The 24,569-nt window shown below is 41.0% G+C and overlaps 3 protein-coding genes across 4 annotated transcripts; 2 read left to right on the top strand and 1 right to left on the bottom strand.

Moving 5' to 3' along the window:
* Positions 1–610: 610 nt before the first annotated feature.
* On the top strand, positions 611–4,212 carry LOC102705545 (expansin-like A3). 2 transcript variants are annotated; one of them, XM_006657623.3, is made up of 5 exons: positions 611–901; positions 1,047–1,165; positions 2,210–2,388; positions 3,309–3,441; positions 3,560–4,212. In XM_006657623.3, the coding sequence occupies exons 1-5, from the start codon at positions 745–747 to the stop codon at positions 3,806–3,808; spliced, it is 837 nt and encodes a 278-aa protein (XP_006657686.1). In that variant the 5' UTR covers positions 611–744; the 3' UTR covers positions 3,809–4,212. The 2 variants fall into 2 exon arrangements, with proteins under 2 accessions (XP_006657686.1, XP_015694922.1); XM_015839436.2 differs by having other exon boundaries at positions 1,041–1,165.
* Positions 4,213–14,432: 10,220 nt separating this feature from the next.
* LOC102715958 (uncharacterized protein At4g14100-like) lies at positions 14,433–16,195 on the bottom strand. Its single transcript, XM_015839145.2, has 2 exons — positions 15,598–16,195; positions 14,433–14,817 (listed from the first exon to the last, which is right to left on the bottom strand). The coding sequence occupies exons 1-2, from the start codon at positions 16,094–16,096 to the stop codon at positions 14,606–14,608; spliced, it is 711 nt and encodes a 236-aa protein (XP_015694631.2). The 5' UTR covers positions 16,097–16,195; the 3' UTR covers positions 14,433–14,605.
* A 2,637-nt stretch (positions 16,196–18,832) lies between these two features.
* On the top strand, positions 18,833–22,234 carry LOC121054991. Its single transcript, XM_040526303.1, has 4 exons — positions 18,833–20,406; positions 20,618–21,190; positions 21,279–21,346; positions 21,426–22,234. The coding sequence occupies exons 1-4, from the start codon at positions 18,833–18,835 to the stop codon at positions 22,232–22,234; spliced, it is 3,024 nt and encodes a 1,007-aa protein (XP_040382237.1).
* Positions 22,235–24,569: the final 2,335 nt, after the last annotated feature.

Below are 24,569 nucleotides of genomic sequence, written 5' to 3'. Positions count from 1 at the left end.
CCTCATCACAAAGCCACGCTGAACTGAAAACCATCTAAGTGCACACACAAGAAAAAAACACATGTAATTTTACTCATCATTCAAATCATACAGAATAGAAACCCAGGTCAGCACTCATCAGCACCATTGTTGCACTCACATCATAAACACCATTAAATCAAAGTACATTGCAATTTCCAATTCTCAAATTCCACACATATATGATCAAACCCTGTCGGCGCTAGGTTTAGCCCCATAATTCCATCTGACTGATTCCTTGGAAGCATGTTGGCCTCCCTTTTCCTCCCCACATTGGGCATACTCCCAAAAAAGCGATGAGAAAAAAAGCGCATAAAGAGCACAAAACAATTGCATTACCCCACACAACCAACAAACACTCCACGCATGTGCCAACTTTCCCCCCAAAAGAATCATCGCAAAACAGTCACTGACATTAGCGGCTAACAAATACATTGACGCCGATAAGGGCCCACATGTCAGTGACCACGGTGACCGGCTCGTGTGCAGCACCGATTGTGTACGTAGCAAAATAATACTCTACTCCCACACACCACTCTCACATGAGCCCAAACACAATAAACACGCACACGCACTCTCATCGTCTCTCTCTTCCATTTGCTATATATATTGGCACTTAATTAACACAGTGGCCTAAGCAGAAGCATGTGCTAGCGAGGGAGGGAAAGCAAGGTAGTCTTCCTCTTCGTCATCATCATCATCGATCATCTCATCAGCTTCATCGCCATGGAAGTGCTCCTCTCCTCCTCTTTCTTGCTGCTGTTCTTGGCCGCCGCCGCCTCCTCCTCCGCGCCATGCGCATCTGCGTGCGAGAGGTGCGTGCGCCAGGGGAAGGCTGCCTACTCGCCCTCGCTGCTCTCCCCTCTCCCTGCAGCTGCTGCTGGTAAGCACGCACCTCAAGAACTGGTTGATCCATCTGTGATTTGATCTAGCTGAGAGCGAGGCTTGCACTGCAGCAAGAACAAGTTGTGAATTAATCTTTGGGGGTTCGTGTTTTCTTTTCCTCTTGTGTGGTGGTGAAGGATCAGGTGGTGGAGGAGGAGGATGTGGGTATGGGGCCATGGCCATGGAGCTCAATGGGGGATTCCTTGCTGCTGGGGGTCCAAGGCAGCACAGGGGAGGGCTTGGATGTGGAAGGTGCTTTCAGGTACAGGGGGCTAAAGTGTGCCAAATTGGCCTTGTGTCTTCTCTGATTTTTTTTTTTTTTGGCTCATGTCCCTTTCTGGTTTAACCAAAGTGTCCCTTCTTGCTTGTTCCTCACATGGCTGGTTCTTCAAGTTCTTGTGGGTTTTCTTTTTAATTTTCTTGATTTGAGATGGGAAGGTTTGCAGATTTTGTTTTAGGTTTTTGGAATTGGTGGAGGGAGTGATATTTTTCTTCATAGTTTTGATAGGGGTGGTTATTTTTGGGTGCTGTTTGCTCTCATCTAGAAGAAGTAATCAATCAATAAATTGCAAGAGCATCTATTATTATTATTATTATGATTATTTTGATTGTTTCCATTTAGTAAGATACTTAGGTTGTGCTTGGTAGGACTGCTTTTTCTTGAAAAGCCAAATTATAAATATGGTTTCTAAGAATAATTTCAGGTTTTTTTTTGTCATTTGTTAGCAATCGTGAAAACTAAGACTGTACAACAAAATTGGTGAAGAAAAATCCCCTAAATGTTTAATTTTAAAAATTAAATTAAAATTCAAAGTGAGATGTAGCCTTTAGAAAAAAGTAGTGTCAAGGGGCTTCTAAAGCCAAAAGATAGCTTACTTCTACTAACTTATTTACTAAATGCAGCCTTTTTGTGCAAAGAAGTTCTATAATAACCTATATCTGTCTCATAGTACTTTGCGGCACAAAATTTATTTTTTTAAACCCTTGTTTTTTCTAATTTTTTTCAGCTTCTGCTTGTAAGAAAATTTTAATTTTTAATCTTAAATTCACGGGTGATTTTAAGTTTTTTTATCATAATTTATTCTTTAGTCTTTTGCCTTCGATTTTAGATTACAAAGAATATATATATATATATATGAAAAGTTTATTTATAAATTATTTTTCGTTGATCACCCTCTTTGGTTTAAGTGGATAAACCATAGTACTACTACGTAAATGGCATTTAATTCACTTGTGTTTTTGTCCTTGCATACTTGTTATTCACCCATTATTTTTTTTATTTGTTTTGGAAATAAAAAAAAAACAGATGAGATGCAGAAATGCAGAGGTGTGCAGTAATGCAGGCGTCCGCGTCGTGCTCACCGACTTTCACAGGAGCAACAGTACGGACTTCCTGCTCGGTGGGCCCGCTTTTGCGGGCCTGGCCAAGCCCGGGATGGCCCACAAGTTGAAGAATCTTGATGCTCTGCCAGTAGAGTACATAAGGTATAGTGATATCTGTTGACATCTAGTTAATTTTTAGGCACAACTAAATACTATTTGTTGATTTTTTAGAGATTTTTTTTCTGTTCGTGGTTATTAAGCAATTCAATATTTTAAAACACATCCAGTGAAATATTCAGGAAAATTGTGTGTATTGGAAAGGCAGTGGAAGTTCGTCATTTCGGTAGGCAGACTTGGAGTTACTTGAAGGGACAATATCGATAGCGCGAGTTAATATTTTTTTTAAAAAAAATCATAAGCATGGTAAGAGAAAATGGTTCCAATGATTTAAATTTTTGGTGTTTTCTTTTGAAAATTATTGTATTTCAAAATTTTGTGTTTCATGTTAAATTAGATAGATACATGTCACATATTTAATCAACTGAAACACGCACATACTCCATGTTACTCATAAACTTGAATGCTATACATAATTATTTATCATTAAAAATTCTGCTCCCTCCGTTTTAAAATAAATTTATCTTTACACCCACTTATTTATTCCAAAATGAATGTTTTTTAATAATCATTTATTGTATTTTGTGAAAGTAAAAAACCAGCACACTAAAACTATCTAAAGTTGGAAACAAGTGTACTGTGATTTGATAAAGTAAAGAGTATTTTGTTCTCTTGTTTTATAGGTATGTGTGGTAGGTGTAAAAAACGGTGTTATTTTGGGATAGAGGTACTAAGTAAGAACTCCAAATGCAGCAAATTCATGTTTGCTGATGTTTACAGCAAGTCAACAATTAGCACTTTCGTCCAAATGCTAAAATATCTCTAAATTTGTAAAAGTGAGATTGAAAACCAAACGCTTCACAGGACAAAGACACAAATTTACTTTCAACAAGCCTATATATACATACAAATCAATGGTTAACATTGCAGCCCTCTTGATATCTTTGTCCGTTGTTCGTTTGCAGAATTCCCTGCGATTACAAGGACAAGAACCTGTCCATATTAGTGGAAGAGCAGAGCAAAAGGCCAAACAATTTGGTCATCAAGTTCCTTTACCAAGGTGGCCAAACTGATATCTTGGCAGTGGATGTTGCTCAGGTAAATTAAAAGTGAAGAGACTTGATCAAACAGAATCAGAAGAGAATAAAATTTCGCATCTTAATTGCAAACAATAAGATCTAATTAATCAAGAATATTGTGGACTTGGTCCGTGCAGGTTGGATCATCGGATTGGCGGTTCATGACCCGGGTCTACGGGCCCGTTTGGAGCATTGACCGGGCCCCCAGTGGCCCGCTTCAGTTTCGGGCCGTGGTGACCGGTGGCTACGACGGGAAGTGGGTCTGGGCCGACCGGGAGGTCCTTCCTGCCAGCTGGCAGCCTGGCCAGGTGTATGACACCGGTGCCCGGATCGCTGACGTGGCAAGAGAAAGCTGCCTAGACTGCGCCACACAGGACTGGAAGTGAGAGCTGGACTGAAAGCGAGAACTGGGCTTCACCTGAGACCTGTCATATCTGGTACTGCAATGCGAGGACCAGGATATGTAGATACAATCCTCATAGGGTTGGAGAGACAGCTAGGGCTAGAAGTTGAAAAAAAACACAACACCCCCTTCCCTGTCAAAAACAAGATAGATGTTTATGTGGGGGATAGCTGTGATCTCCTGTGTAGCCCTTTGATTTAGTTTCTTCTTCTTCTTCTTCCCATATGCATGTGTGTTCACTGAACCATGCATATGCACATGAGAGATGTGTCATCAGGATATGAAGAGATGATGGGCTCAGGGGAATGTAAACAAATGTAGCTAGCTACCCCCATACTAATTGCTAGAATAATTAATGAACATAGTTCCAATGTTTTGTCCTTGGCATGTGAGTGTGTTTGTCTGTCTCTACTTATTCAAAGTTCACATGCCCACCTAACCTAGCAAGTGAGAGTGGGATCCCTTCCCTTGGTCCTTGTTATCTTCATTGGGCTAAACACATGCTAGTGTAGGACTGTTGTTTGTAGGTACTAGGTATTGTTTCTTCTATGAACGCCACATGTATGTAATAGTCCTCAAGGGATAGAACCAACTATGGCCGTGTTAGGCTACCGGTAGCTTATCCCCATATTCCCTCTTTTTCCGTTCGTACGTTTCTCGTACTGCTAAATGGTGTATTCTTTTAAAAAAAATCTGTAGGAAAGTTGTTTTAATAATTGTATTAATCAATTTATAATTTTTTATAATGAATGATTAATTAATCATGTACTAATATATTAATATGTTTTCCATACCAGATAACTAACACCCCTTTACTCAGAAAAGAACACGGCCTATGTAAGTAATTAATCCTTTGTTACTTTTAAATAAAGGTAGGAGCTCTGCCATTCATTTCAAGGAGAGAAATAAACTAAATACACGAAAGAAGACAAGATAACTGCAGCTCTAGAAGACACCCATGAAACTATAAAAGATTTTTATAACCATGAGCGGAGCGACTCCAATAGGCAGGACGCTACTATAATATCTCCTTGAGTGCTAGTTATTCCCATCCCATCCTAAATAATTGAAATATTTAGCATGATACTTGGCTCAACTTTTACAATTCTGATCATCAATTTATATTAGAATACATTCATAAATTTGAATGAGTTTGTGATATTATGATAATACTTTTTGAGGCAAATCTACCTATACCATTTCTTTTGTTTTTAGTGAACTATTTGACAAATCATCGATGGTTGGAATTTTATTGATCTGAATGAATCTTTGCCAAATATCAAATGTCTAGGACATGAGATAGCACCATGTAAAACTTATATACAAAATGAACTTGACTGGATTCTAACCATTTTTCCTCCTAGCTAGGTGCAAGGAATGTTATAAAACCGTCTTTAAGAAAACCGAAATGACTTCAGTGTCAGGTTTGACATGGTCTGAAGAACACTGGAGCGTGTAACATGGGGTGGTGGTTGTTTTCACGAGGAAAAAACCGGCGCATGAGGACAGCCATGCCATGCATAGGGCGTAGTCTCCGGGCCTAGCTTTACAGCCAAAAGATATGTCTTGCCATGGAAACCGACATCCACCTTGACAGGAGACCTCGATTGATTGCAACTTGAATTCTCTGCATGCATGCAAACATCCAGCCGTCGACTATTCCCACCCCAAATTATGGAAAAATATATATATACTTTTAATAGTTCTTGTCGTTTTGGACACCCACACGGTTCTCTAGATCTAAATTTAACTATGATTTTCTATTTAAAAAGAAAATAAATACTTAGTTTTATTAAAGAGATCTTTACAGCTCATCTGTCCTGGTGTTTTTAAACTAAATATTTTAAAAGTTATTGATAGTCAAAGTTTTAAAAGTTTAATGTAGTACACCCTTGTTCAAAACATTAAAAAGAATTAGAGAACTGAAGGAAATAGTAGCTTCTATTAATTGCAATAAAATAGATTTTTTTATGTGTGCAAATATATACGGGAACACTAATATTTATTGAAAATGTTCTCATTTAATTTCTGGAGATTGGCAAATAATTTAATGTTTCTTATACAAGAATATAATCTCATTGGCCTGGACTTTATTATTTACCGATTTCGGGACAACAATCCATTCGGCTTCCTAGGTTTCACCCTCACCCTTAATGATGATTTTGGTTACTGAAGTTTTAGTTTTGATCAAAGTTACCTTTTGGATCATGCACGAATATAGTCATTGATCTCAATTAATGAATCATGCATGAAAGAACATCCATAATGAACAGCCTTTGTCTGCCAGCTCAATAGTTTAAAAGACATTTTTGTCTTCCAATCTCCACTAGCATAAATAAGGAGAGGAATTACTGTGTTCTTTATTACCCCCGTTTTAATTGCAACTATGATTTTACCCTTTTTTAGGGTTTGTGATTTTGCCTATGCTTTTTTTAAATCGAAGATAACTCCTGTTTGTCGCTATTCCGTCAGCAAGTTTAATAGTAGATCAAACTACTAGATATATATCTACAAGATTATAGATAGAGTTACCATGTATAATATGTTAGCTACCAGGTTGACTCTAATATTTTTTTTATCTTTTTCTCTCACATACGTATTTAATACATAGATTTTTGGAGCATGTGTGAATTGAAGCTAGGTCTTACATATATAAGGGGTTGTTTAGATGGCAAATTTTTTTGGAAAGAGGTCACATCGAACGTTTGACCGGACGTCGGAAAGAGATTTTGGATACGAATGAAAAAACGAATTTTACAGCTCGGCTGGAAACCATGAGACAAATTTTTTGAGCCTAATTAAGCCGTCATTAGCACATATTGGTTACTGTAGCACTTATGGCTAATCATGGACTAATTAAGCTCAAAAGATTCATCTCAAGATTTCTTCCCCAACTGTACAATTAGTTTTTTAATTAATCTATATTTAATGCTCTATTTAAATATTAAAAAATTTGATGTGATGTTTTTGAGAAAACTTTTTGGAACTAAACAAGACCTAGAGTCAACAACCTTTATTTTTTTCGTAGCAGTTAGATTACAACTGTTATTGTACTTACTCTAACGGTGTTAATGGAAAGGTGAAAAATGTTTAACTAAAAATCATAAATTATTTATTCATATTATTGGTTTTACCAACACTAAAGAAATTACCGTACACCCATAAAAAGTTAGGTGAGTTAAGCATGTCTTTTTACCACCGAACTAACACTGTCAGATGACTTAACGGAATAAGTATAAAGCAGGGGCAAAGTCACAAAGTTCTAAAAATAAGGGTAAAATTACAATTGCAATCCAAAATACGGGGTAGAAACACATTTTCACCATAAAGAAATAAATAAACTTGAGCCTAACATGGAGTAGCCAGCTAGCTTAATTAGCTATTATGTGATAACTGAGCTCATAGTGTTTTCAAGGGGGAAAAAAAGGCAAACAACATATATATTTACATACGAAAAATAATATATAAAGAAATTTTTTATATATGTGTTAAATAAAATTTTAATATACGTCTTCCTGGCGATATAAAAAGACTAAAAAATAAACTACGATAAAAAAATCCTAAAATTAACTCTAAATTTAAGGTGAAAAAATCTAAATTTTAACGTATATAAGTATAAAGTAGAGTGAAAAAGATGAGGATGATATCATTGTTTGCGTTGGCCTGGTCAAAAAAAATTAATTACGACGTCAAAGAACGTGTCTCTCTATCGTATCAGTACAAAAGGCAACCAAACGATCATTAACTGGACTAACCATGCGTGCGTACTTTCCAGTCCAGGCACGCCAACGGGTCCTAACAAAAAGACACTGCATGTGGAGAAGGACGTACGTACAGGCCAACACCGTATGTACAAATCCAACGGAAATTTGAGCCGAAAGGGATTTATTAGTTTGTCTTTAGCGTAATCGTTACCCCTCTGTTTTATAATGTGAAATGTTTAATTTTTTTTAATGTTTGACCATTTCTCTTATTAAAAAGTGAGTGAAGTGCATCAGCGGTCTCTAAACTTGTGTGCAGGTGTCATCTAGGTCCCTCAACTCATAAAATGTATTTTTGGGTCTCTGAACTTGTCCGGAAGTGTCATATAGGTCCAAGCGTGCTCCGACCCGCTCCATTCGCTGACGTGGCATGTCACGGTAGCGCCTACGTATTGTTGGGGCCATATGGGTCCCATATGTCAGTATCTCTCTGTAGGGCCACCGTAGCACGACACGTCAGCGGATGGAGCGGGTCGGAGTTCGTTTGGACCTATATGACACCCCCGGACAAGTTAAGGGACCCAAAAATATATTTTGAGAGTTCAGTGACCTAGATGACACATGCACATATGTTTAGGAACCGCTGGTGCACTTCACTCTTAAAAAATTATAAAAATATCATTTATTTTGCTTGTGACTTACTTTATTATAAAAGAACTATAAACACGACTTATCATTTTTTATATTTATAATAAATTTTTAAATAAAACAAATGATCAAACGCTAAAAAAAAAAAAAGTCAAACATCACACGGCCGAGGCAGTAACATATACTCAGTCGATTAGTTTATAGAAACAGGCCGGCCATTTCCAATTTTGACATGGTCGTCACTTTTCAGAGCACGTACGCCCAAGCTAGCTATATATTTAATGATAGGTACTTAAAAGTGTAATGATACTAAAAGTTTAGCTTGATGTCAGTTCAAAACATTAGCATGTTTTAACGGAAAGGAGTAAATTTTATGGGAAGCGTTTTGCAGTTGATAGTTAGGGGGATGATTGTTGGTTTTGAAGGGAAAAAATAACATGACATATTTACGAATAAAACTTGTATATACGTGTTCATGGCGATCTAAATGCCAAGGTTAAAAAATAAATTATGATAAAAAACTGAAAAATCTACTCTAAAATTAAGATTGAAAAATTTAAATTTTAGTTTATAAGTATAAATAGAAGCGAAAAGATGTGACCATTAGTTTGATAGCATGGTATGGGAGGAATCGGTCAAAATATGTATTTAGCTTGCAATACAAACCATTTTACTATGCCGTAACATTTTTTACATTTTCAGAAAATGCACTTCCCTTGCAATGGTAAACCGGTAGTACAATATAAATATATAATTTTGATAAAAAATATAAATATATAATTCTATGGTTTATTAGTACTATTTTGCTATAAATGTATTATTTTCATAAAAAATAATGGTATACCCAGTAGGATTTATAAGTATTTCTGTGATCTAGATCCGTTCTACAGTATAAGAATTCCGGCTCAATTAAGCGTACTATTTATACAGTCAATCACTTGACGTTCATAAAGCTTTCCATTTTATTCACCTATCATATATCCGGCTTATTTTATTCCCTACTTGTTGAAGGCTGTCACGTACGGAAATTCCTCACACGAATTTCTGAACTTAATTGTGTATTAAAATCGCTGTCCAGGATCAGCCAGGGTACACAAAAGACAATGTTGATTACATAACCATCATTCTTAGAAACAACTGAAAATAACATTTATTCTAGCGAGAAATGCAGTGGAAAGGTAGATAGACTAGCTCCAGTGGGTACGGCTCCAGTCCACAGGCAAAGTTTCGACGGCAGATCAGCTCACTCCTGAGAGTCATCTCCAGTGGACTCAACTTCTAACTCTGGAGGGAGAAATTGAGAAAGGGTAAGTACAAACCACCGTACTCAACAAGTAGCACGGAAAAGAGGGTAATAAATGATCCATAAGGATTAACAAGGACATGCTAAGGTTAGTTGTAATAGAGGAACATTTAATAAATAACAGAGATTAAACTGGATAAGAGTAAATAAACAAATAAAACATTGAATAAATAACAGTTGTAAAATACCACAACACTGTCTAACGTTACACCACGTTACGACAGGCCCAACCACTACTCAACGTTACATCACGTTGCAGTAGTCCTAAATGAAAGCCAGTTTACCCAAGTCATTAAAGGTTCGACTAATCATAGTGAAGCTTGGAGTCCGCCCGTAACCGTGGGCACGACTATTTGAATAGATTATACTCTGATTAGAGGTGTATTACTGTACCCACAAGACATACCACCATGGTATACCGGAAAGGAGACCGTGATAGGACCCGTCACATAACCCTCTCTATTTAATCGCACCGCACTTCAGGTTTTACCCCCTCCTTTACACCAAGTCGGGCAGTCCCCTCTTGTGCCTTGGTAGATCCAGAAGCAGCAGAGGCTTTCGTTACACCACGATTGTCCGTCCATACTCCATCACGCCTACCCTTGCCTTAGTACGTCAAATAGTTCGAAGTCATGCTTCAAATCCCACCTTACCCATTTCGGCATGTGGTTAGCACTAAATTATTTCTAGGGTTTCCCGTGAGCCGATCCTTAATTGCCGTGGGTGCGACTCTCAAAACCATGCACTCACAGCCTACCATTACCGGGTAACGAATTACAATTAACAGCTATTCAGGACTAGTAATGATTAAGTGTGATCCCATGAGCTACTTGTTCTAAGCATGGCTAAGCATAACCTAGACCTAACTCTAATCAAGTTACCTCTAGTATAACAAGAATAAAGTTGGATAAACAATGATATTAACAATAGTAGGTCACCCGTGAAATAAATATAATAAATACTTTGGGTAAAACAATGCATATTTGAATAGATAAAGCGAGGAATTTGCAACAATATGTTCAATATGATCAAAGATGAGTGCCACTTGCCTTGCTCTGGTCCCTGGGGTACTTCGGCGACGATCTCGAAATAAACAGGCGCTTCGGTGGGGTCCGAATCTAAGCAACAAAGCACAAAAATAAATAAAACAGACACAAACGGTAAAAGAAGGTATTTTTAATGGATTTTTGACAATTTTATGAATTTAATGAAATTTGAATGGACTAAAACGGAGACTCGATGAACTAGTTATGAATTTTAGAAGTTTTCTGGGTTTTTTAACTAAACAGAAAAGTCTTAAATCATTTATTGCGCAATTAATTGGGGGCCACCTGTCGGTGGGAGAAAGGAAAGGCGGTGACTGACAGGTGGGTCCGAGGGGTAGGAGAGGGGAGAGAGAGGTCGGTCGGGCTGACAAGCCGGGCCCGCACAGCAGGGAGAGAGATGGTGAGGGGCAGCCGGCTAGCGGCTGCCAAGTGGGACCACAGGGCGAGGGAGAGAGGGTGAGGTCGACGGGTGGGTCCCATCGGTCAGAGAGAGAGGACAGGGGAGCGGGGAGGGAGACGCTCGGTGACCGGCGGCTCCTGGCGACGACGGCCGGCGACAGCGGCGGCGTGCGACGACGGCGCACGGCGCGGCGATGACCAGCGACCAGCGACGATGGCGGCGACACATTCGTGCAGGAGGCAGAGCGGGGTGACGGCGACGGCGTGCGCGCACGGCCGAGCCGGTGACGGCGCACAGTGGCGGAAGGCGAGGACGGGCGTCGGCGGCGACGGCGGGCAGGCGGCGCACTCGCCCGGTGACGGCGTGGGTGGGAGGAGACCCGGCGGCGGCGAAAATAGGGAGGGAGAGAAGAGGGGAGAGCTCACCGGCGGCGGTGGAGGTGGCGGTGAGTCGGCGAGGTTGAGGCGGAAGTGGTGCCGTGGACGAGCGGCGGCTTGCGGCGTCTGGCAGCGAGATCGGTTGACGGCGGCGAGACGACGGGGTGTGGCGATGGCTCGGGACGTGCGGAAAGGGGTGGCGGCGGAGCGCAAACGAGGGGGTTTTATGGGGAAGGAGCGCCGGCTAGGGCAGGCGGCCGTTAGGAGGAGTTCGGTTCGGTCATGGGTGAAGGAGGCGGCGGCAAACGCGGCGGCGGTTGCGACGACCGGCGGACTCGGTGGCGAGGCGGACTCAGCGTGGCGCCCGGGCTTGGTCGCGCGAGGGAGGAGGGAGGATGGACTCCCCCGGCGGGCACGGCGTTGGCGAGCGCACGCGGGCAAGCGGGCCGGCAGCTGGGCCGAGGCGGCCTGGTTCGGCCGGGCGAGGAGGAGCGCGTGGCGAGGGGAGGAGGAGGAGCTGGGCCGAGGGGCAGCTGGGGCCGGCCCAGGGGAGAGGAAGGGAGGAGAAAGAAAAAGAAAAAGAAAAAGAAAAAGGGGAGGGGAATTGGACTTCGGCCCAATTTAAGAAGGAAGGAAAAAAGAAAGGAAAAATGAGGAAAAAAAGAAAGCCCCACTTTGCCGATTTTTAATAATTTTATTACTAAATCTTGAAGAAAAATATTTTACCGTATAAACTTTTTAACCATGCTATTGTTGGTGGTATGATAAGACAACACTGTCACACAAACTGGTTGACGTAAGCAGGCTTGCCATGTCACCAACATTAGAACTGTCTTCATTTTGAAACCGAGGGAAGGGAGGACTACTTAAAAAACAGCAATGGAATGAATGATATGAAATCATAGACAAGAAGGCCAATCACGGTAGGATGAAAAACAGGGAACGTGCATGTCCACACGGTTAAATCGATCGATCTCTCTACAGATCTTGGCGTTGGATTTTGCTGCAAGTCCACACCACACCCTGGCGGCCAAGGCATGCAGGCAGCGACATTAACTCTCCCCTAACATTTGCATGTGTCGATCGCCATAGTTTGTGGCTAGCTAATTAGATTGTGTGATCCATCGCTGGATTCACCAAAATGCATGCGACCGGTTAGGTGGAGTTGATCGCCAGTTTGGCCTGGTGTCTGCTAATTAATTAAGATTGATTCAGCAGCTGGGAGCTACTACAGCTAGCTAGCCAGGTCTCAGTAATGTGTAATTTAATTAGGATATGATATCATTCTTGCCTAGTTACAGCTTTCCATTGACAGCATAATATATGCACAAAAAAGATCGAGAAGGAGATCGATCAAGTTAATAAGTAGGAAATGACCCGTTGAAGCTAATAGCAAATGGGGCCAAGATCAGAGAGACACACGAAGGATTCTAATTCGATCTCGGCAACTGGCTGGGCTTTCGCAGCTAGATCTTGTTTGTTTCTTCGCCGACAGCGACAATTCGTGTGCGAGTTGCGACGAACACACCACGCGGCGTACGTTGTGCTTGGAAGATGGGACGCCTGTTTAATTGTGTCGTTCCATGAATTCTGTGTACTCCAGATATGCAGGTAGTAGTGCTGTTTGGAGGGTGGTTTTCCCAGCCCTTTCAGGCGGTTTTTTCGTACTCGCTTCGTTTCAAAATACAGCTAACTAATGTTATTGTTATGTTATGATTAGACCACCTAGTATCAAGTGTTGTTATATTTTGGAATGGATGGCTTAGTTAAATACCCTAGTCGCCTAGTTCAGTTATGTCTTTTGGTTTTGCTTTTTGATCCTACACGTATCTTCACAAATCAAGTAATACGATATACCGCTTTCACCCAAGGTTAACAACGGGTTATACCATCCAAGTGTTCTTTTTTTTTAAAAAAATAAGCATTTCTCGGTGGTCTTGAGAAAACAGTAACCAATATGTTCGTTTCCTACGAGGAGGAATTTAAATTTTATTTTTCTTTTGAATCAACGGTGAAAGGACAAATAGCTTGATTCAAATTAAAATCTATTTTGTTACTGGAATCTCAAAGCCCGTATAGATCAGCTCCTCTGGATTCTGAGTGCTCATGTTAATAGAACTGGCACAAGGGATATAATACAACTTGTATATTTCTTTCATATCAAAAGCCAAATCAGATTTTAAGCATCCAGGTTTCGAAATCCACAATGTAGAATTAGGATTGGGAGACTAAAAACAGGGCCTATGATCCATCTTAGCCCAAAGCTCATAGGAACAATGCTGGCACAAATGGAATTTATGCAATGACAAGAGTTTTGGGCTAAACAGTGATGATGATTAACAAATTGGGCCGGCCCAATTAACTATATTTAATTTAACTGTCTTCGCTGTCCATTTTCGCATAGAACATTGTAGCCTACGCTAAACTTTATAGGATCCAAAGTTCCCAACTTTAAAACCTTAAGCTGAAACACTCTGCAACAGTCCCAAGTCTTAAATTAACCATATAAATTTATGAAAAAAAAATACAAGATTAACTATACTAGCCACAGTACCAGTTTCGTTTGCACAAATTCAAGCCACTAGTAAAACGCCACAGATCCTGTAAGCTTCCTGAGTAACCTGGCTGCCTGGAGCCCGTCCTCGACGTGATCATAGTTTGCTCTTGATGATCTCCTCTACGTCGCCGTCGTCGGCCGGGAAGCAGTGTGGCACAGGCTGTTTTGGGCTGAAAGCAGATGACGATTGCAATATTGGGCCGGTCCAAGCAACAAAACAGATTTTTTGATTTTGATTTTGAATTTAATTTATTAAATAATGGGCCGGTCCAAGCAACAAAACAGATTTTTTGATTTTGATTTTTTGATTGCAATATTGGGCCGGTCCTGCCGCCCTCTACGAGGCAGAAAGGTGACGTAGCAAACGGCCACTCGGTTGCGACAAACGGCCTGAAACAGGACACGGCAAATTTTGCATTTAGATCCTTGCCGTCCTCTATAAGGGCAGAAAGGGCCTAAATGCAAAATTTCCCATGCTGCCGTTTCCGGCCGTTCCTCGGAGGTTAGTTTTGTGATTTTTTAAATACAAAATTAAAATTAATAAATAAAATTCAAAATTCAAAAACTTCCAACAAAACCCATATTTGCCGTCGCTGTTAATTTTTTTGCTGAAAGCATAAGTTATGCAAACGTTTACAGCTCCCTAGTTTAAAATAACTACATATTTTGGCCCCCAAATTCCCAGATTAATAACTGTACTAATTAGCTATGTATAGTATATCTCGTTTACACAAATTCACGTACGCCACTAGTAAAACGGGGCAGCTCCTGCGAGCTTTCTCAGTAGCCTGGCTGCGTCGAGCCCGTCCTGAACGCCGTCGATGCGATCAGATTCGCTCTTGATGGTCTCCTCGTCGTCGTCGTCGGCAGGGAAGCAATGGGCTGGCGCCTGCCATTCCGAGTCCTCCGGCATCTCTACTCCGATCTCGAAGCTCATCACGAACTGCTGTATCCCGGTCACTGCACGACAGGCAACCAAATGCAATGGATTCTGTTAGTTGAATGGAAGTAATGTAAGTTTGTTTTTAGGGGAGACGAAACTAATTTCTTTCGGGTCCGGCTATTGATCAAACGTTTGAAAAATTTAATTCCATCGATCAAATCCGGTCACTGCCGTTGGATGATAATTTAAAGGCATGCACGCAAGTCAAAAATCTTATACACGCCTACTCTCCCAAGGCTCCCATGTATTACGCGCGTACTTGACAGAAGAAAAAAATCAAATGTTTGATTAATAGTAAAAGTGATTTCTTTTTACAGGTGATTTTCAAGGGTCACTAATGCTTAAGGAAGGGAAAGGGGGTCGCAATCTGAGGGAAGGATGCCGGTTGGAAGCTCAAAGTCATGGAGTTGTGCTCTAACTTTGGTTGGAATTTTAGAAACGGGTGGAATCTTGACTTACTTCTAGTGTTTCGGCTGAACCTTTTGTATTTATCTTGTGACTTTATTATAAGAACTTGCCTACAAATGGTACTTTTTTAGTGTGAATATTTTAGATTAAAATTTTGATACATCAACATACATTTTTAAAAATTGTAAGAAAAAAAACTCTTCATTAAAATTTTGGTACGTCAAGTTACTCTCACAATAAAAGTTGTTCAGTCAAAGTTTGTACATTTCCAAAACAAACCTGTTAAAATTTCAGTTTTGATATCCCCTACATTCAGGAACCCTGCCTATTAGCATTAAAAATTTTACCGTCTTAATTAAACTGATACTGAAAAAAGAACATAATTTTACCGTCGAGGAAGTTCCAGCGGACGGGGCGGCCGGTGGCGACTTCCTGGAAGTAGACGACGAACCCGAGCTTGTCCCAGACGTCGCACTCGATCCCGCCGGTGACCTGGCGCCCGAGGTAGACAACGCCCTCGCCGTCGGCGAGCCAGTCGGGGCGGAGCACGCCGACAGGGAACTGCTCGGCGCGGCAGGAGCGGGAGTCGAAGTAGAAGGTGGTGCCGTTGTCCCACTCGACGTCGTAGAGCGGGTCGGCGGAGAGCTGGTGGCGGACCACGTTGAGGTTGCGCCGCCGCGGCCAGTCGTAGTAGAGCTCCATGATCCGCAGCGGCGGGCCCGTCGACGCCATCGAGGCGTTGGTCAGGTTCGCGAACAGGGTCGCGTGGAACCGGTCCGGCCACCGCGCCGGCGTCGGGTGCGTGGCCGACGTCGTCGTCGCGGCGAGGAGGGGGAGGAGGAGGAGGAGGAGGGGGATCGGCGGACGGCACAGCAGGGCGGGCGCCATGGCCGGCGGCGTGGCGTGCTGGGGCCTGGGCGGGTTGGGTGGTGGCAACAGGTGGCTTATCCGCGTGTGCTCACTGCCGATGGTTGCTGGTGTTGAAGCGAGTGGTGGTCACTGTTAGTTGTTAGTACTGCCAACGTTCTTAAATATTTAATTTTTTTATATATATTTGATTATTCATTTTATTTAATTTTTTACGAAATATTTAAAGCTATACATATATATACACATAAAAATATATTTAATCACAAATAAAATGATATAAAAATAATTAATAATTATGTAAATTTTTAATAATATGAATAGTGAAACGTGTATAAAAAATCAACGGCGTCAAACCTTTCGAGACAGAGGTTATACTATTTTTCAAGAAAAGTCTATATTCCTTTTCTGTTTAAACTAACTATATATGAGAGGTTATTTGAAGCTCAAGTTTCAAAAGTGTAATCAAACCATGTGGTGAATCTCAAATATATGGTCAGCGTATAAAATATGTTTTCAACGAGAGAGTGAGTAATAATCGCATCCAAGTATATATGTAACAAAATTGTAACCGAGCCGACTACGTATGAAAATAATAAAACTGTGCATATATAATTTATCCCTAGACCTAATTACCATGCTAGACCTAATAATCACGCTAATTTAGAACGGTCCTGATGCGTAAAACTAACACAAAACTAGGCAACATTTACTCATGTACAAGAGTATATATGTGGGGTCAAAATCCTAATCTTCATCTTGATGACTCCTAATTAGCATCTGGCTTGAAGTTGCCATAAATTAGGGTGAGGCACCTGTGTAACAAAATAAAAAAACAGAAATTAGAATAGAAAATTCATCGTAGAGTTAATTCAGGAACGAAGATAACATTTGCATAAAAAATTAATTGTTGGTTACCAGGAGATGATGGAGGAGCGACACTAGGAGAAGGCATCAACGGTGGAACTGGTCCTGCTGTCAAAAGCAATATCAATGAATCAAGGATCTAGCAGACAAAAAATAACATGGAATTCATGAAGATGAAACACATCTAGGTAGAAACTTGTTCTAGTGTACCTAATGATCCTTGACCGACGACAATCGACGGTAGGTATGGCAAGGGTGGCAGACCTAGAACTTGGATAGTTGGAATTGTTGGTAATGGTGGAAGCCCCGGGATTTAGATCATCGGAAGTGGTGGCAACGGTAGAAGACCTGGAATTTGGATAGTTGGAATTGTTGGCAATGGAGGAAGCCCCGGGATTTGGATTGTCGGAAGTGGTGGCAACGGTGGAAGACCTGGAATTTGGATAGATGGAATTGTTGGTAATGGAGGAAGCCCCAGGATTTGGATTGTCGGAAGTGGTGGCAACGATGGAAGCCCTGGAATTTGGATAGATGGAATTGTTGGCAATGCCGGAAGCCCCGGGATTTGGATTGTCGGAAGTGGTGGCAACGGTGGAAGCCCTGGGATTTGGATTTGAGGCAGCCCTGGTAGTCCAGGCATGGATGTCGACGGTTGGGTCATATCGGTAGACGTCGCTAGTGTGCTTTGGGAGATGGTAGGAACTTGTTCTGATGCACCTGGTGATGCTAGACCAACAACAATCGGTGGCAATACTACAAGAAATGGTGCTTTACATGACGGTTTAGTGGTGACTTTCTAAGAAATCATCACAGAATTATATTGTCTGTGACGGTTCATTTCAAGGGTGAAACATCTGTGACAAATAGTATAGTTTTCGTCATAGTTGGACGTCACAGATAGTTCTAGCAACTTAGCTGTAAATATGTGACGGACGACTTGGTTTGGTCACAGATGAAGCATCCAACATGGGGCTGATGTGGACGTCCATGTCGAATCTACTTGTCATGAAAAAATAATCCCCGGTAAAAAGAAAAGGTGGGACCCACCTGCCAGTCTTGTAGGTGAAGTGTGCAGTGAACAAGTGCAAAACTTTTATTTGCATTCCATAGAATCGAACCTTGGACCTCTTGACTCTAGAGAGTGGAACTTACCACTACATCGTTACTATGTTTGTGAATATTGCCTACCTGTTATTTTATTTGTACTAATAATATTGCATTTAGATCCAGGAGGCATTTGACTTTCTGCAGCCCAGACCAAACTTTATCTGCATCGCCCGTCATTGTTCGTGCCGGATTCGATTTGCGGCGCTCGTGGCGGCGTAGGCAGTGGCTGGTAGGAGGCGCACAGCAGAGTTGTCCACATCGGCCGTTTGATTTACGCTGGCTGGCACCGTAGAAGGCCATGGCTTCGGTGTAGGCGCGCTGGCCGGCGGCGTAGGAGGCGGAGGCGCCATCGTGCTAGGTGATTGCGGCGGTGTTGGAGGCGGAGGCGACGTACGGGTGGCAACGGTTCAGGCCTAAGCAAGGGGACATTGAGGGGAGGCCGATTTGTGGACTGCACGGCTCCGGCAAGCTTCCCCTCCACGGGCTCCATTGCCACCCACCTGAGATCTCATCCTACAAATAGCTGCAGCTCACACATCAACTGACTTCGATTGGTATGGATTTGATTCAGAATTTAATTGAGTGGTATAGTTTGTTAGTCGATGTAGTAGTTGTAACACATCTGAGATGTATTTTCTGCAATTTTTTATGTAGATGGATAGACGTTGGGTGCATGGTGTGCTCTTTACGCCTGAGTATATTTCTGGAGTCAAGTCTTTCATGAACTTCATTAGAGGGAGGTTTACTAAGACAGAACAAATTTTGTGCCCATGTAGTCGGTGTATGAACCATCAATATCTACACCAAAATGATGTGGAGAGGCACCTATTGCTCAATGGCATATCCAGTACATATACAAGGTGGATAAATCATGGAGAGGCCACCGCTTTTCATGTTTTGGATGAACCAGTTCATGAGGATGAAAATGCTAATTCTGTGATATCTGAGGACACTAATGGCGACGGACTTGAAGGGATGTTAAGGGACCTCGTCAACAATGAACATGTAAATGATGATGGACATGAAGATGGAAACCCATCCAATGATGCTGCATCACAATTCAAACATCTGATTGAAGAGGCTAAGCGTGAGCTATATTCTGGTTGCACCAATTTTTCAAGGCTCACATTTGTAATTAAGATGCTCCATGTGAAGTCATACTACAGGATCACTAACTCAGCATTTTTGGGAATGTTGAAGATCTTGTCGGATGCTTTCCCAGAGTTCAACACTATTCCAAAATCATATGATGAAGCAAAGAAAATGCTTCGTGAATTAGGACTTGGTTATATATCAATTCATGTGTGCCCGAACAATTGTGTGCTATTTAGAAAGACATATGCAAAATTAGATAATTGTCCAATTTGTGATGCATCAAGATGGAAAGATCTTGAGAAGAAGAAGGTTCCTGCAAAAGTATTACGGCATTTTCCATTAATCCCTAGGCTACAAAGGTTGTTTGTTTCCAAGAAATCATCTGAAGAAGTACAGTGGCATAAGTTGAAGAGGAAACACAATGAGAAGCAAATGACCCATCCTGCCGATGGAAAGGCATGGGAAGATTTTGACAAGTGCTGGCCTGATTTTGCTGAAGATGCACGAAACCTAAGACTTGGACTTGCCACAGATGGTTTCAATCCTTTTAGCAACATGAGTTCATCTTATAGCATGTGGCCTGTTTTTGTGATTCCATACAACTTACCACCATGGTTATGCATGCAAGAATCTAATTTCATGATGGCTTTGCTAATTCCTGGTCCTCATTCACCCGGGAAGGCCTTTGATGTTTTCTTGCAGCCTCTTGTGGAAGATTTACTTGAGCTATGGTCTGGTGTGGACACTCTTGATGCTATGACAGAAAAAAGTTTTAAGCTTCGTGCTGCAGTGTTGTGGTGCATTCATGACTATCCAGCACTGAGTACTCTATCAGGGCGTACCACAAGTGGTTACTTTGCTTGTCTCCATTGTGATAAAAATCCTCTATCCTATGCCATAAGGGGCAAGCTATGTTATATTGGGCACTGTCGTTTTCTTCCGAGAGGTCATCGCTTGCGCAAAGCCAGTGATTTCAACTCTCTCCATGATAGTAATGCAAAGCCAGGTACTTTCACTAGAGAAGAGTTGCTAGAAGAATTAGAAAAGGTTAAAAATGTAAGAGTTGGACAAAAAAGGAAGCGTTCTGGGAATCGTGTGCCAATTTGGGGTAGAAGAGTTTGTTTGTGGGAGTTACCATATTGGTCATCTCTGAAGCTTAGACACAATCTTGATGTCATGCACATTGAAAAAAATGTGTGTGAAAGCCTGCTTGGTACCATTGTTGACATAAAAGGGAAGTTAAAAGACACAGTTAATGCAAGGTTAGATCTTGCTGATCTAAAAATTAGAAAGGAGTTGCAAGTCTAAAGCTCGCTACACGTTGTCCAAGTCAAAGAAGACTAAATTTCTTAATTTCCTGAAGGACGCCAAGTTTCCAGATGGGTATGCTTCAAATATACAAAGATGCTTAACTAGTGATGCAATCAAGTGGCAAGGCCTGAAAACTCATGACTGTCACATTTTGTTGCAAAGGATTATGCCTGCTGGGCTAAGGGGGTTGTTGGACGATGATATCTATCAAACAATTGCTGAGTTAGGCAAATTTTTCAGGGAATTGTGCAGCCAAAGACTGAACAAAGATTTGCTGGCCCGAATGAAGACAGAAATACCTGTCATATTGTGCAAGCTTGAGAAAATATTCCCCCCTGCTTTTTTTGATGTAATGGTTCACCTTGCTATCCATTTACCAGATGAGGCCATCCTTCGTGGACCTGTGCAATTTGGTTGGATGTATCCAATTGAACGGCGCTTGTATACTTTGAAGAGGTCTGTTAGGAACAAAGCACGTCCAGAAGGCTCAATTGCAGAGGCTTATGTTGCAGAAGAAGCCCTCACATTTTGTTCCAGGTACATGGAAGATATGGAGACAGAGTTTAATCGACTCCCAAGAAATGTTGGATTTTCAAATCAATCAGCCTATACTGTTGATGTTTTTGGGCATGGTGTTAATCTTATTGGTGCATGTGATCTTTACTACTCTGAGGAAATAGATCAGTTGGTTTGGTATGTTCTCCATAACTGTGATCAAGCCGAGGAATACATAAAGTAAATTTTGAAATGACTATCGACATATATTTCATTTGTTCCTTTTTATTTGTAGATGATGAACTTATTCAATTTTTTTGAGTTATAGAATGTTTCAAGATGAATTATCAGCATCAGGGGTGGCTGCTGCAGATCTTCATAGGAGGACTGCACAAGGTTTTGGGACTTGGTTCAGGAATTATGTTAGTCTCTTAATCTTACCACAGTTTTCTGTAATGTTGTTGTTAACTTTTAGGCGCTGAAACAATCCCTTTGCAGATGTGGAGGTTGAATGTATCAGAGGAGGTAAATGAAGATTTATTTGCCTTAGCATGTGGCCCTGACATGAGAGTAAGATCATACTCCACATGTGTTGTCAATGGTGTTAGGTACAACACCGTCGAGCGTGATAAAAACAAGAAGACCCAGAACTCTGGATTGACATGTAAAGGCGCACAGAAAAATGAGATAATTGATTTTTATGGTACATTGAAAGAGATTATTGAGTTACAGTATACCAGCAAGGATGATGGCACAAATCGATCGGTTGTGGTTTTTAGATGTGACTGGTACAAATTGGATGGTAAGCATACTGCAGTGAAGGATGATGGATTCTACAAAAGTATCAATATTAGCAGTTTGTGGTATAAAAAGGATTGCTTTATTCTGGCAACTCAAGCAACACAGGTTTTTTATTTGCCAGATAATAAGTACGGAACGAATTGGCGGGTTGTCCAAACGTTTAAGCATCGTCATTTGTACAATGTGACTGAAATAGATGGAGTTGTATCGACCGCTGCACCCTATCAAGAGCAGACATGTGCTGTGGATAATGGCAGAAGACCAGAAGTATCTGACATTGTACCTAACATACCTTTAAACCGAGATGATGAAGATGGCCATGTTGTTGAGGCTGCTGAGGTTGCACTGCTTACAAAGGAAAATCAATTAAATACTAATATTGAAGCTGAAGAAGGAGATGAGGAGGAGGATGACACACTCATGGAGTACTGGAGTGAAGAAGAAGAAATTGCCCCAGTTGAGGTAGATAGCGATGATGAGTAGTTTCTGTATTAGTGAACTGACCTGGTGTCATGTAATATTATGTAGTGTAATGAAGTTGTCTCTGTTCAGTTTCAGTACTAGTTCAGAACCATTTCTGTTTGGATTATGAGCGCACAATTTAATTTATATTTTTGGTTCAGCTTGCAGATATAACCATTTCAGTACTAGTTCAGTACTATTTTTGATTCATCTTGCAGATATAACCATTTTTGGAGCAGCCCAATTCAACTTGCACATATAACCATATCAGTTAACCTTTCACTTGTCATAGAGGTTCACATCATGCAACAATAGTACCAGATTTGCATAATTCATGCTTGCTTGCAGAATAACATGTTACATCATACAAAACATCCATCATACTATCCACAAGTACAGTGAAGGACACACCAAACAAGACCCCAACAATTCGCAGGATGCATTCTTGGCATAGAGCTGTCTCTCTTTCTCTAGCAACTCCTTCTCGTACGTTGCATTGAATGCTTTCAGTTCATTGGTTGCTTCTCTTTCAATAGCAACTTCCCTCTTCAAGTGCCTAACAACATTGTGAAGATCTAACAGCAAGGTCTTCAGAAAGTCTGAGTACTCAGGATCGATCCAACGAAAAAACCGACAATCCCGAGCCGTCTACATATCACAAAATTAGTTCATAAATCAGTCAAACACCTCACCATCAGCTCAATTTTATATGGTCAATTGCATCTCACCATGGTTTCATTGGAAAAAAAACCTTACCCATACATGCCTGCATCTATAATACCTCCGACCAGTGTTGCTATCACTCCATGAGACCAGCTTCAATGATTTCAGGTAGCAGGAGCACATTACCGGTGGGTAATAGTCGAGAGGGTCACTGCGGCAAGGGATCGGAGGCCCTGAATCCCGGAATCCCGGAATTCAATATAAGTGATACTACTTTAGATGTACATGGATGGGGTATACTCACCTCAAAATCGCCATAAAAAGTAAGATAAGTCGGATCCAGTCAAATGATCTCGAATCATTGAGGATGAATATACACTAATGGATATCACCACAAAATCACGCTTGTATACCAGAACACACTTGAGTTTATTGATGTACGTATATGACCTTTGGGGATTAGTAGAGTTTGTTCGGTACTTACTATATGGTCAAACCAAAGTAAAATATGGTCTTTCTATGAATACATGAAAGAGTTGATCGATGTAGAGTATGTTCAAGGATTAGTACACACTAGTGGACAGTCAACACAAAAAATCAAGCTTATATAAAACAGAACACACCAAACTTTAGGGATCACTAGAGTTTGTTAATTAATTTGGCAGTCATTAGTACGTAGTCAACACAAAGTACACATACATGAGCCCATCAATATATAATAACTTCAATGATTACTGGATACTACTCAACATGAAAATGACCTTACATAACACACTGGAGTAGATTGATCACTAGAGTTTGTTAATTAATTTGACAGTAATTACTATGCAGTCAACACTAAGCCAAATTTGGCCTTTCTAGCAATACATACATGAGCCCATTAATATATAGTAGCTTCAATGATTACCGGATACAAATTCGACATGAAAAATGACCTTACGTAACACAATGGAGTCAATTGATCACTAGATGTTGTTAATTTTACACTTATATTACTATATAGTCAACATCAAGTGAAAAGTGGTCATTATTTTTTTATATAGATGAGTGGGCTTATACAAGTACCCTGGAAATCAACTACAACTAATAATGAAATTAACCATCTCCTAAGCATTTTAATTAACTGATTCTAGCTTGTAAATTGTTAATATATAACCCAGCAGCCTTCACTCACTAGCCACGCAAGTTTTTTTTTTGGAAAAGTCAGGCGGGCTTCTAAACAGTGAAGGCGCGCAGCCTAAAAATTTCGCCCACGATTTGGCCCAGTAAAGTACCGTTATACCCCTGCTTGCCAAAAAATCACATCCTCTCACAAAGCAAACAATGAGAAGGTTTTGGTAATACTGAACCCTATATATCAGATCCCCACCTTCTCCCAGCCAACGCCGCCCCCAAATCCCCCAAACCTAACACCTCCATTTGCCATCCTGTAGCCACCGAAACCTCTACCGCCGCTCCGCCATCTCGAGCCATTTTGGCTGCAGCTGCAATAATGTCGCCACACAAGAGGGGGAAAAATCAAGCAAAGAAGCGACGGCCAGGAAACCAGTTTACAGGTGAAGTATCTCTCTACCTTCATGTATTTTGGATGAACTCATGGTGGAATACTCGTTGCATGAATTGTGGGATACATCTCTATCCACTAATCTTCTTATTTGTTTTCTATCAATGTAGACAAGGCATTGCTTACTGC

Source organism: Oryza brachyantha, chromosome 7 (assembly GCF_000231095.2).
Source record: "Oryza brachyantha chromosome 7, ObraRS2, whole genome shotgun sequence".
NCBI classification, from domain to species: Eukaryota; Viridiplantae; Streptophyta; class Magnoliopsida; order Poales; family Poaceae; genus Oryza; species Oryza brachyantha.
Note: the sequence above shows the minus strand (reverse complement) of the source record. Positions and strands in the feature narration are given on the sequence as shown.

Coding starts and splice junctions, on each gene's coding strand:
- LOC102705545 (XM_015839436.2), top strand. CDS start 745: ATGGAAGTGCTCCTCTCCTCCTCTTTCTTGCTGCTGTTCTTGGCCGCC. Junction 902..1,040: donor TCTCCCTGCAGCTGCTGCTG/GTAAGCACGCAC, acceptor GTGGTGGTGAAG/GATCAGGTGGTGGAGGAGGA. Junction 1,166..2,209: donor GATGTGGAAGGTGCTTTCAG/GTACAGGGGGCT, acceptor AAAAAAAAACAG/ATGAGATGCAGAAATGCAGA.
- LOC102715958 (XM_015839145.2), bottom strand. CDS start 16,096: ATGGCGCCCGCCCTGCTGTGCCGTCCGCCGATCCCCCTCCTCCTCCTC. Junction 14,818..15,597: donor CCGCTGGAACTTCCTCGACG/GTAAAATTATGT, acceptor CCTGTCGTGCAG/TGACCGGGATACAGCAGTTC.
- LOC121054991 (XM_040526303.1), top strand. CDS start 18,833: ATGAACCATCAATATCTACACCAAAATGATGTGGAGAGGCACCTATTG. Junction 20,407..20,617: donor AAAGACACAGTTAATGCAAG/GTTAGATCTTGC, acceptor TTTGTTGCAAAG/GATTATGCCTGCTGGGCTAA. Junction 21,191..21,278: donor CAAGCCGAGGAATACATAAA/GTAAATTTTGAA, acceptor TTTGAGTTATAG/AATGTTTCAAGATGAATTAT.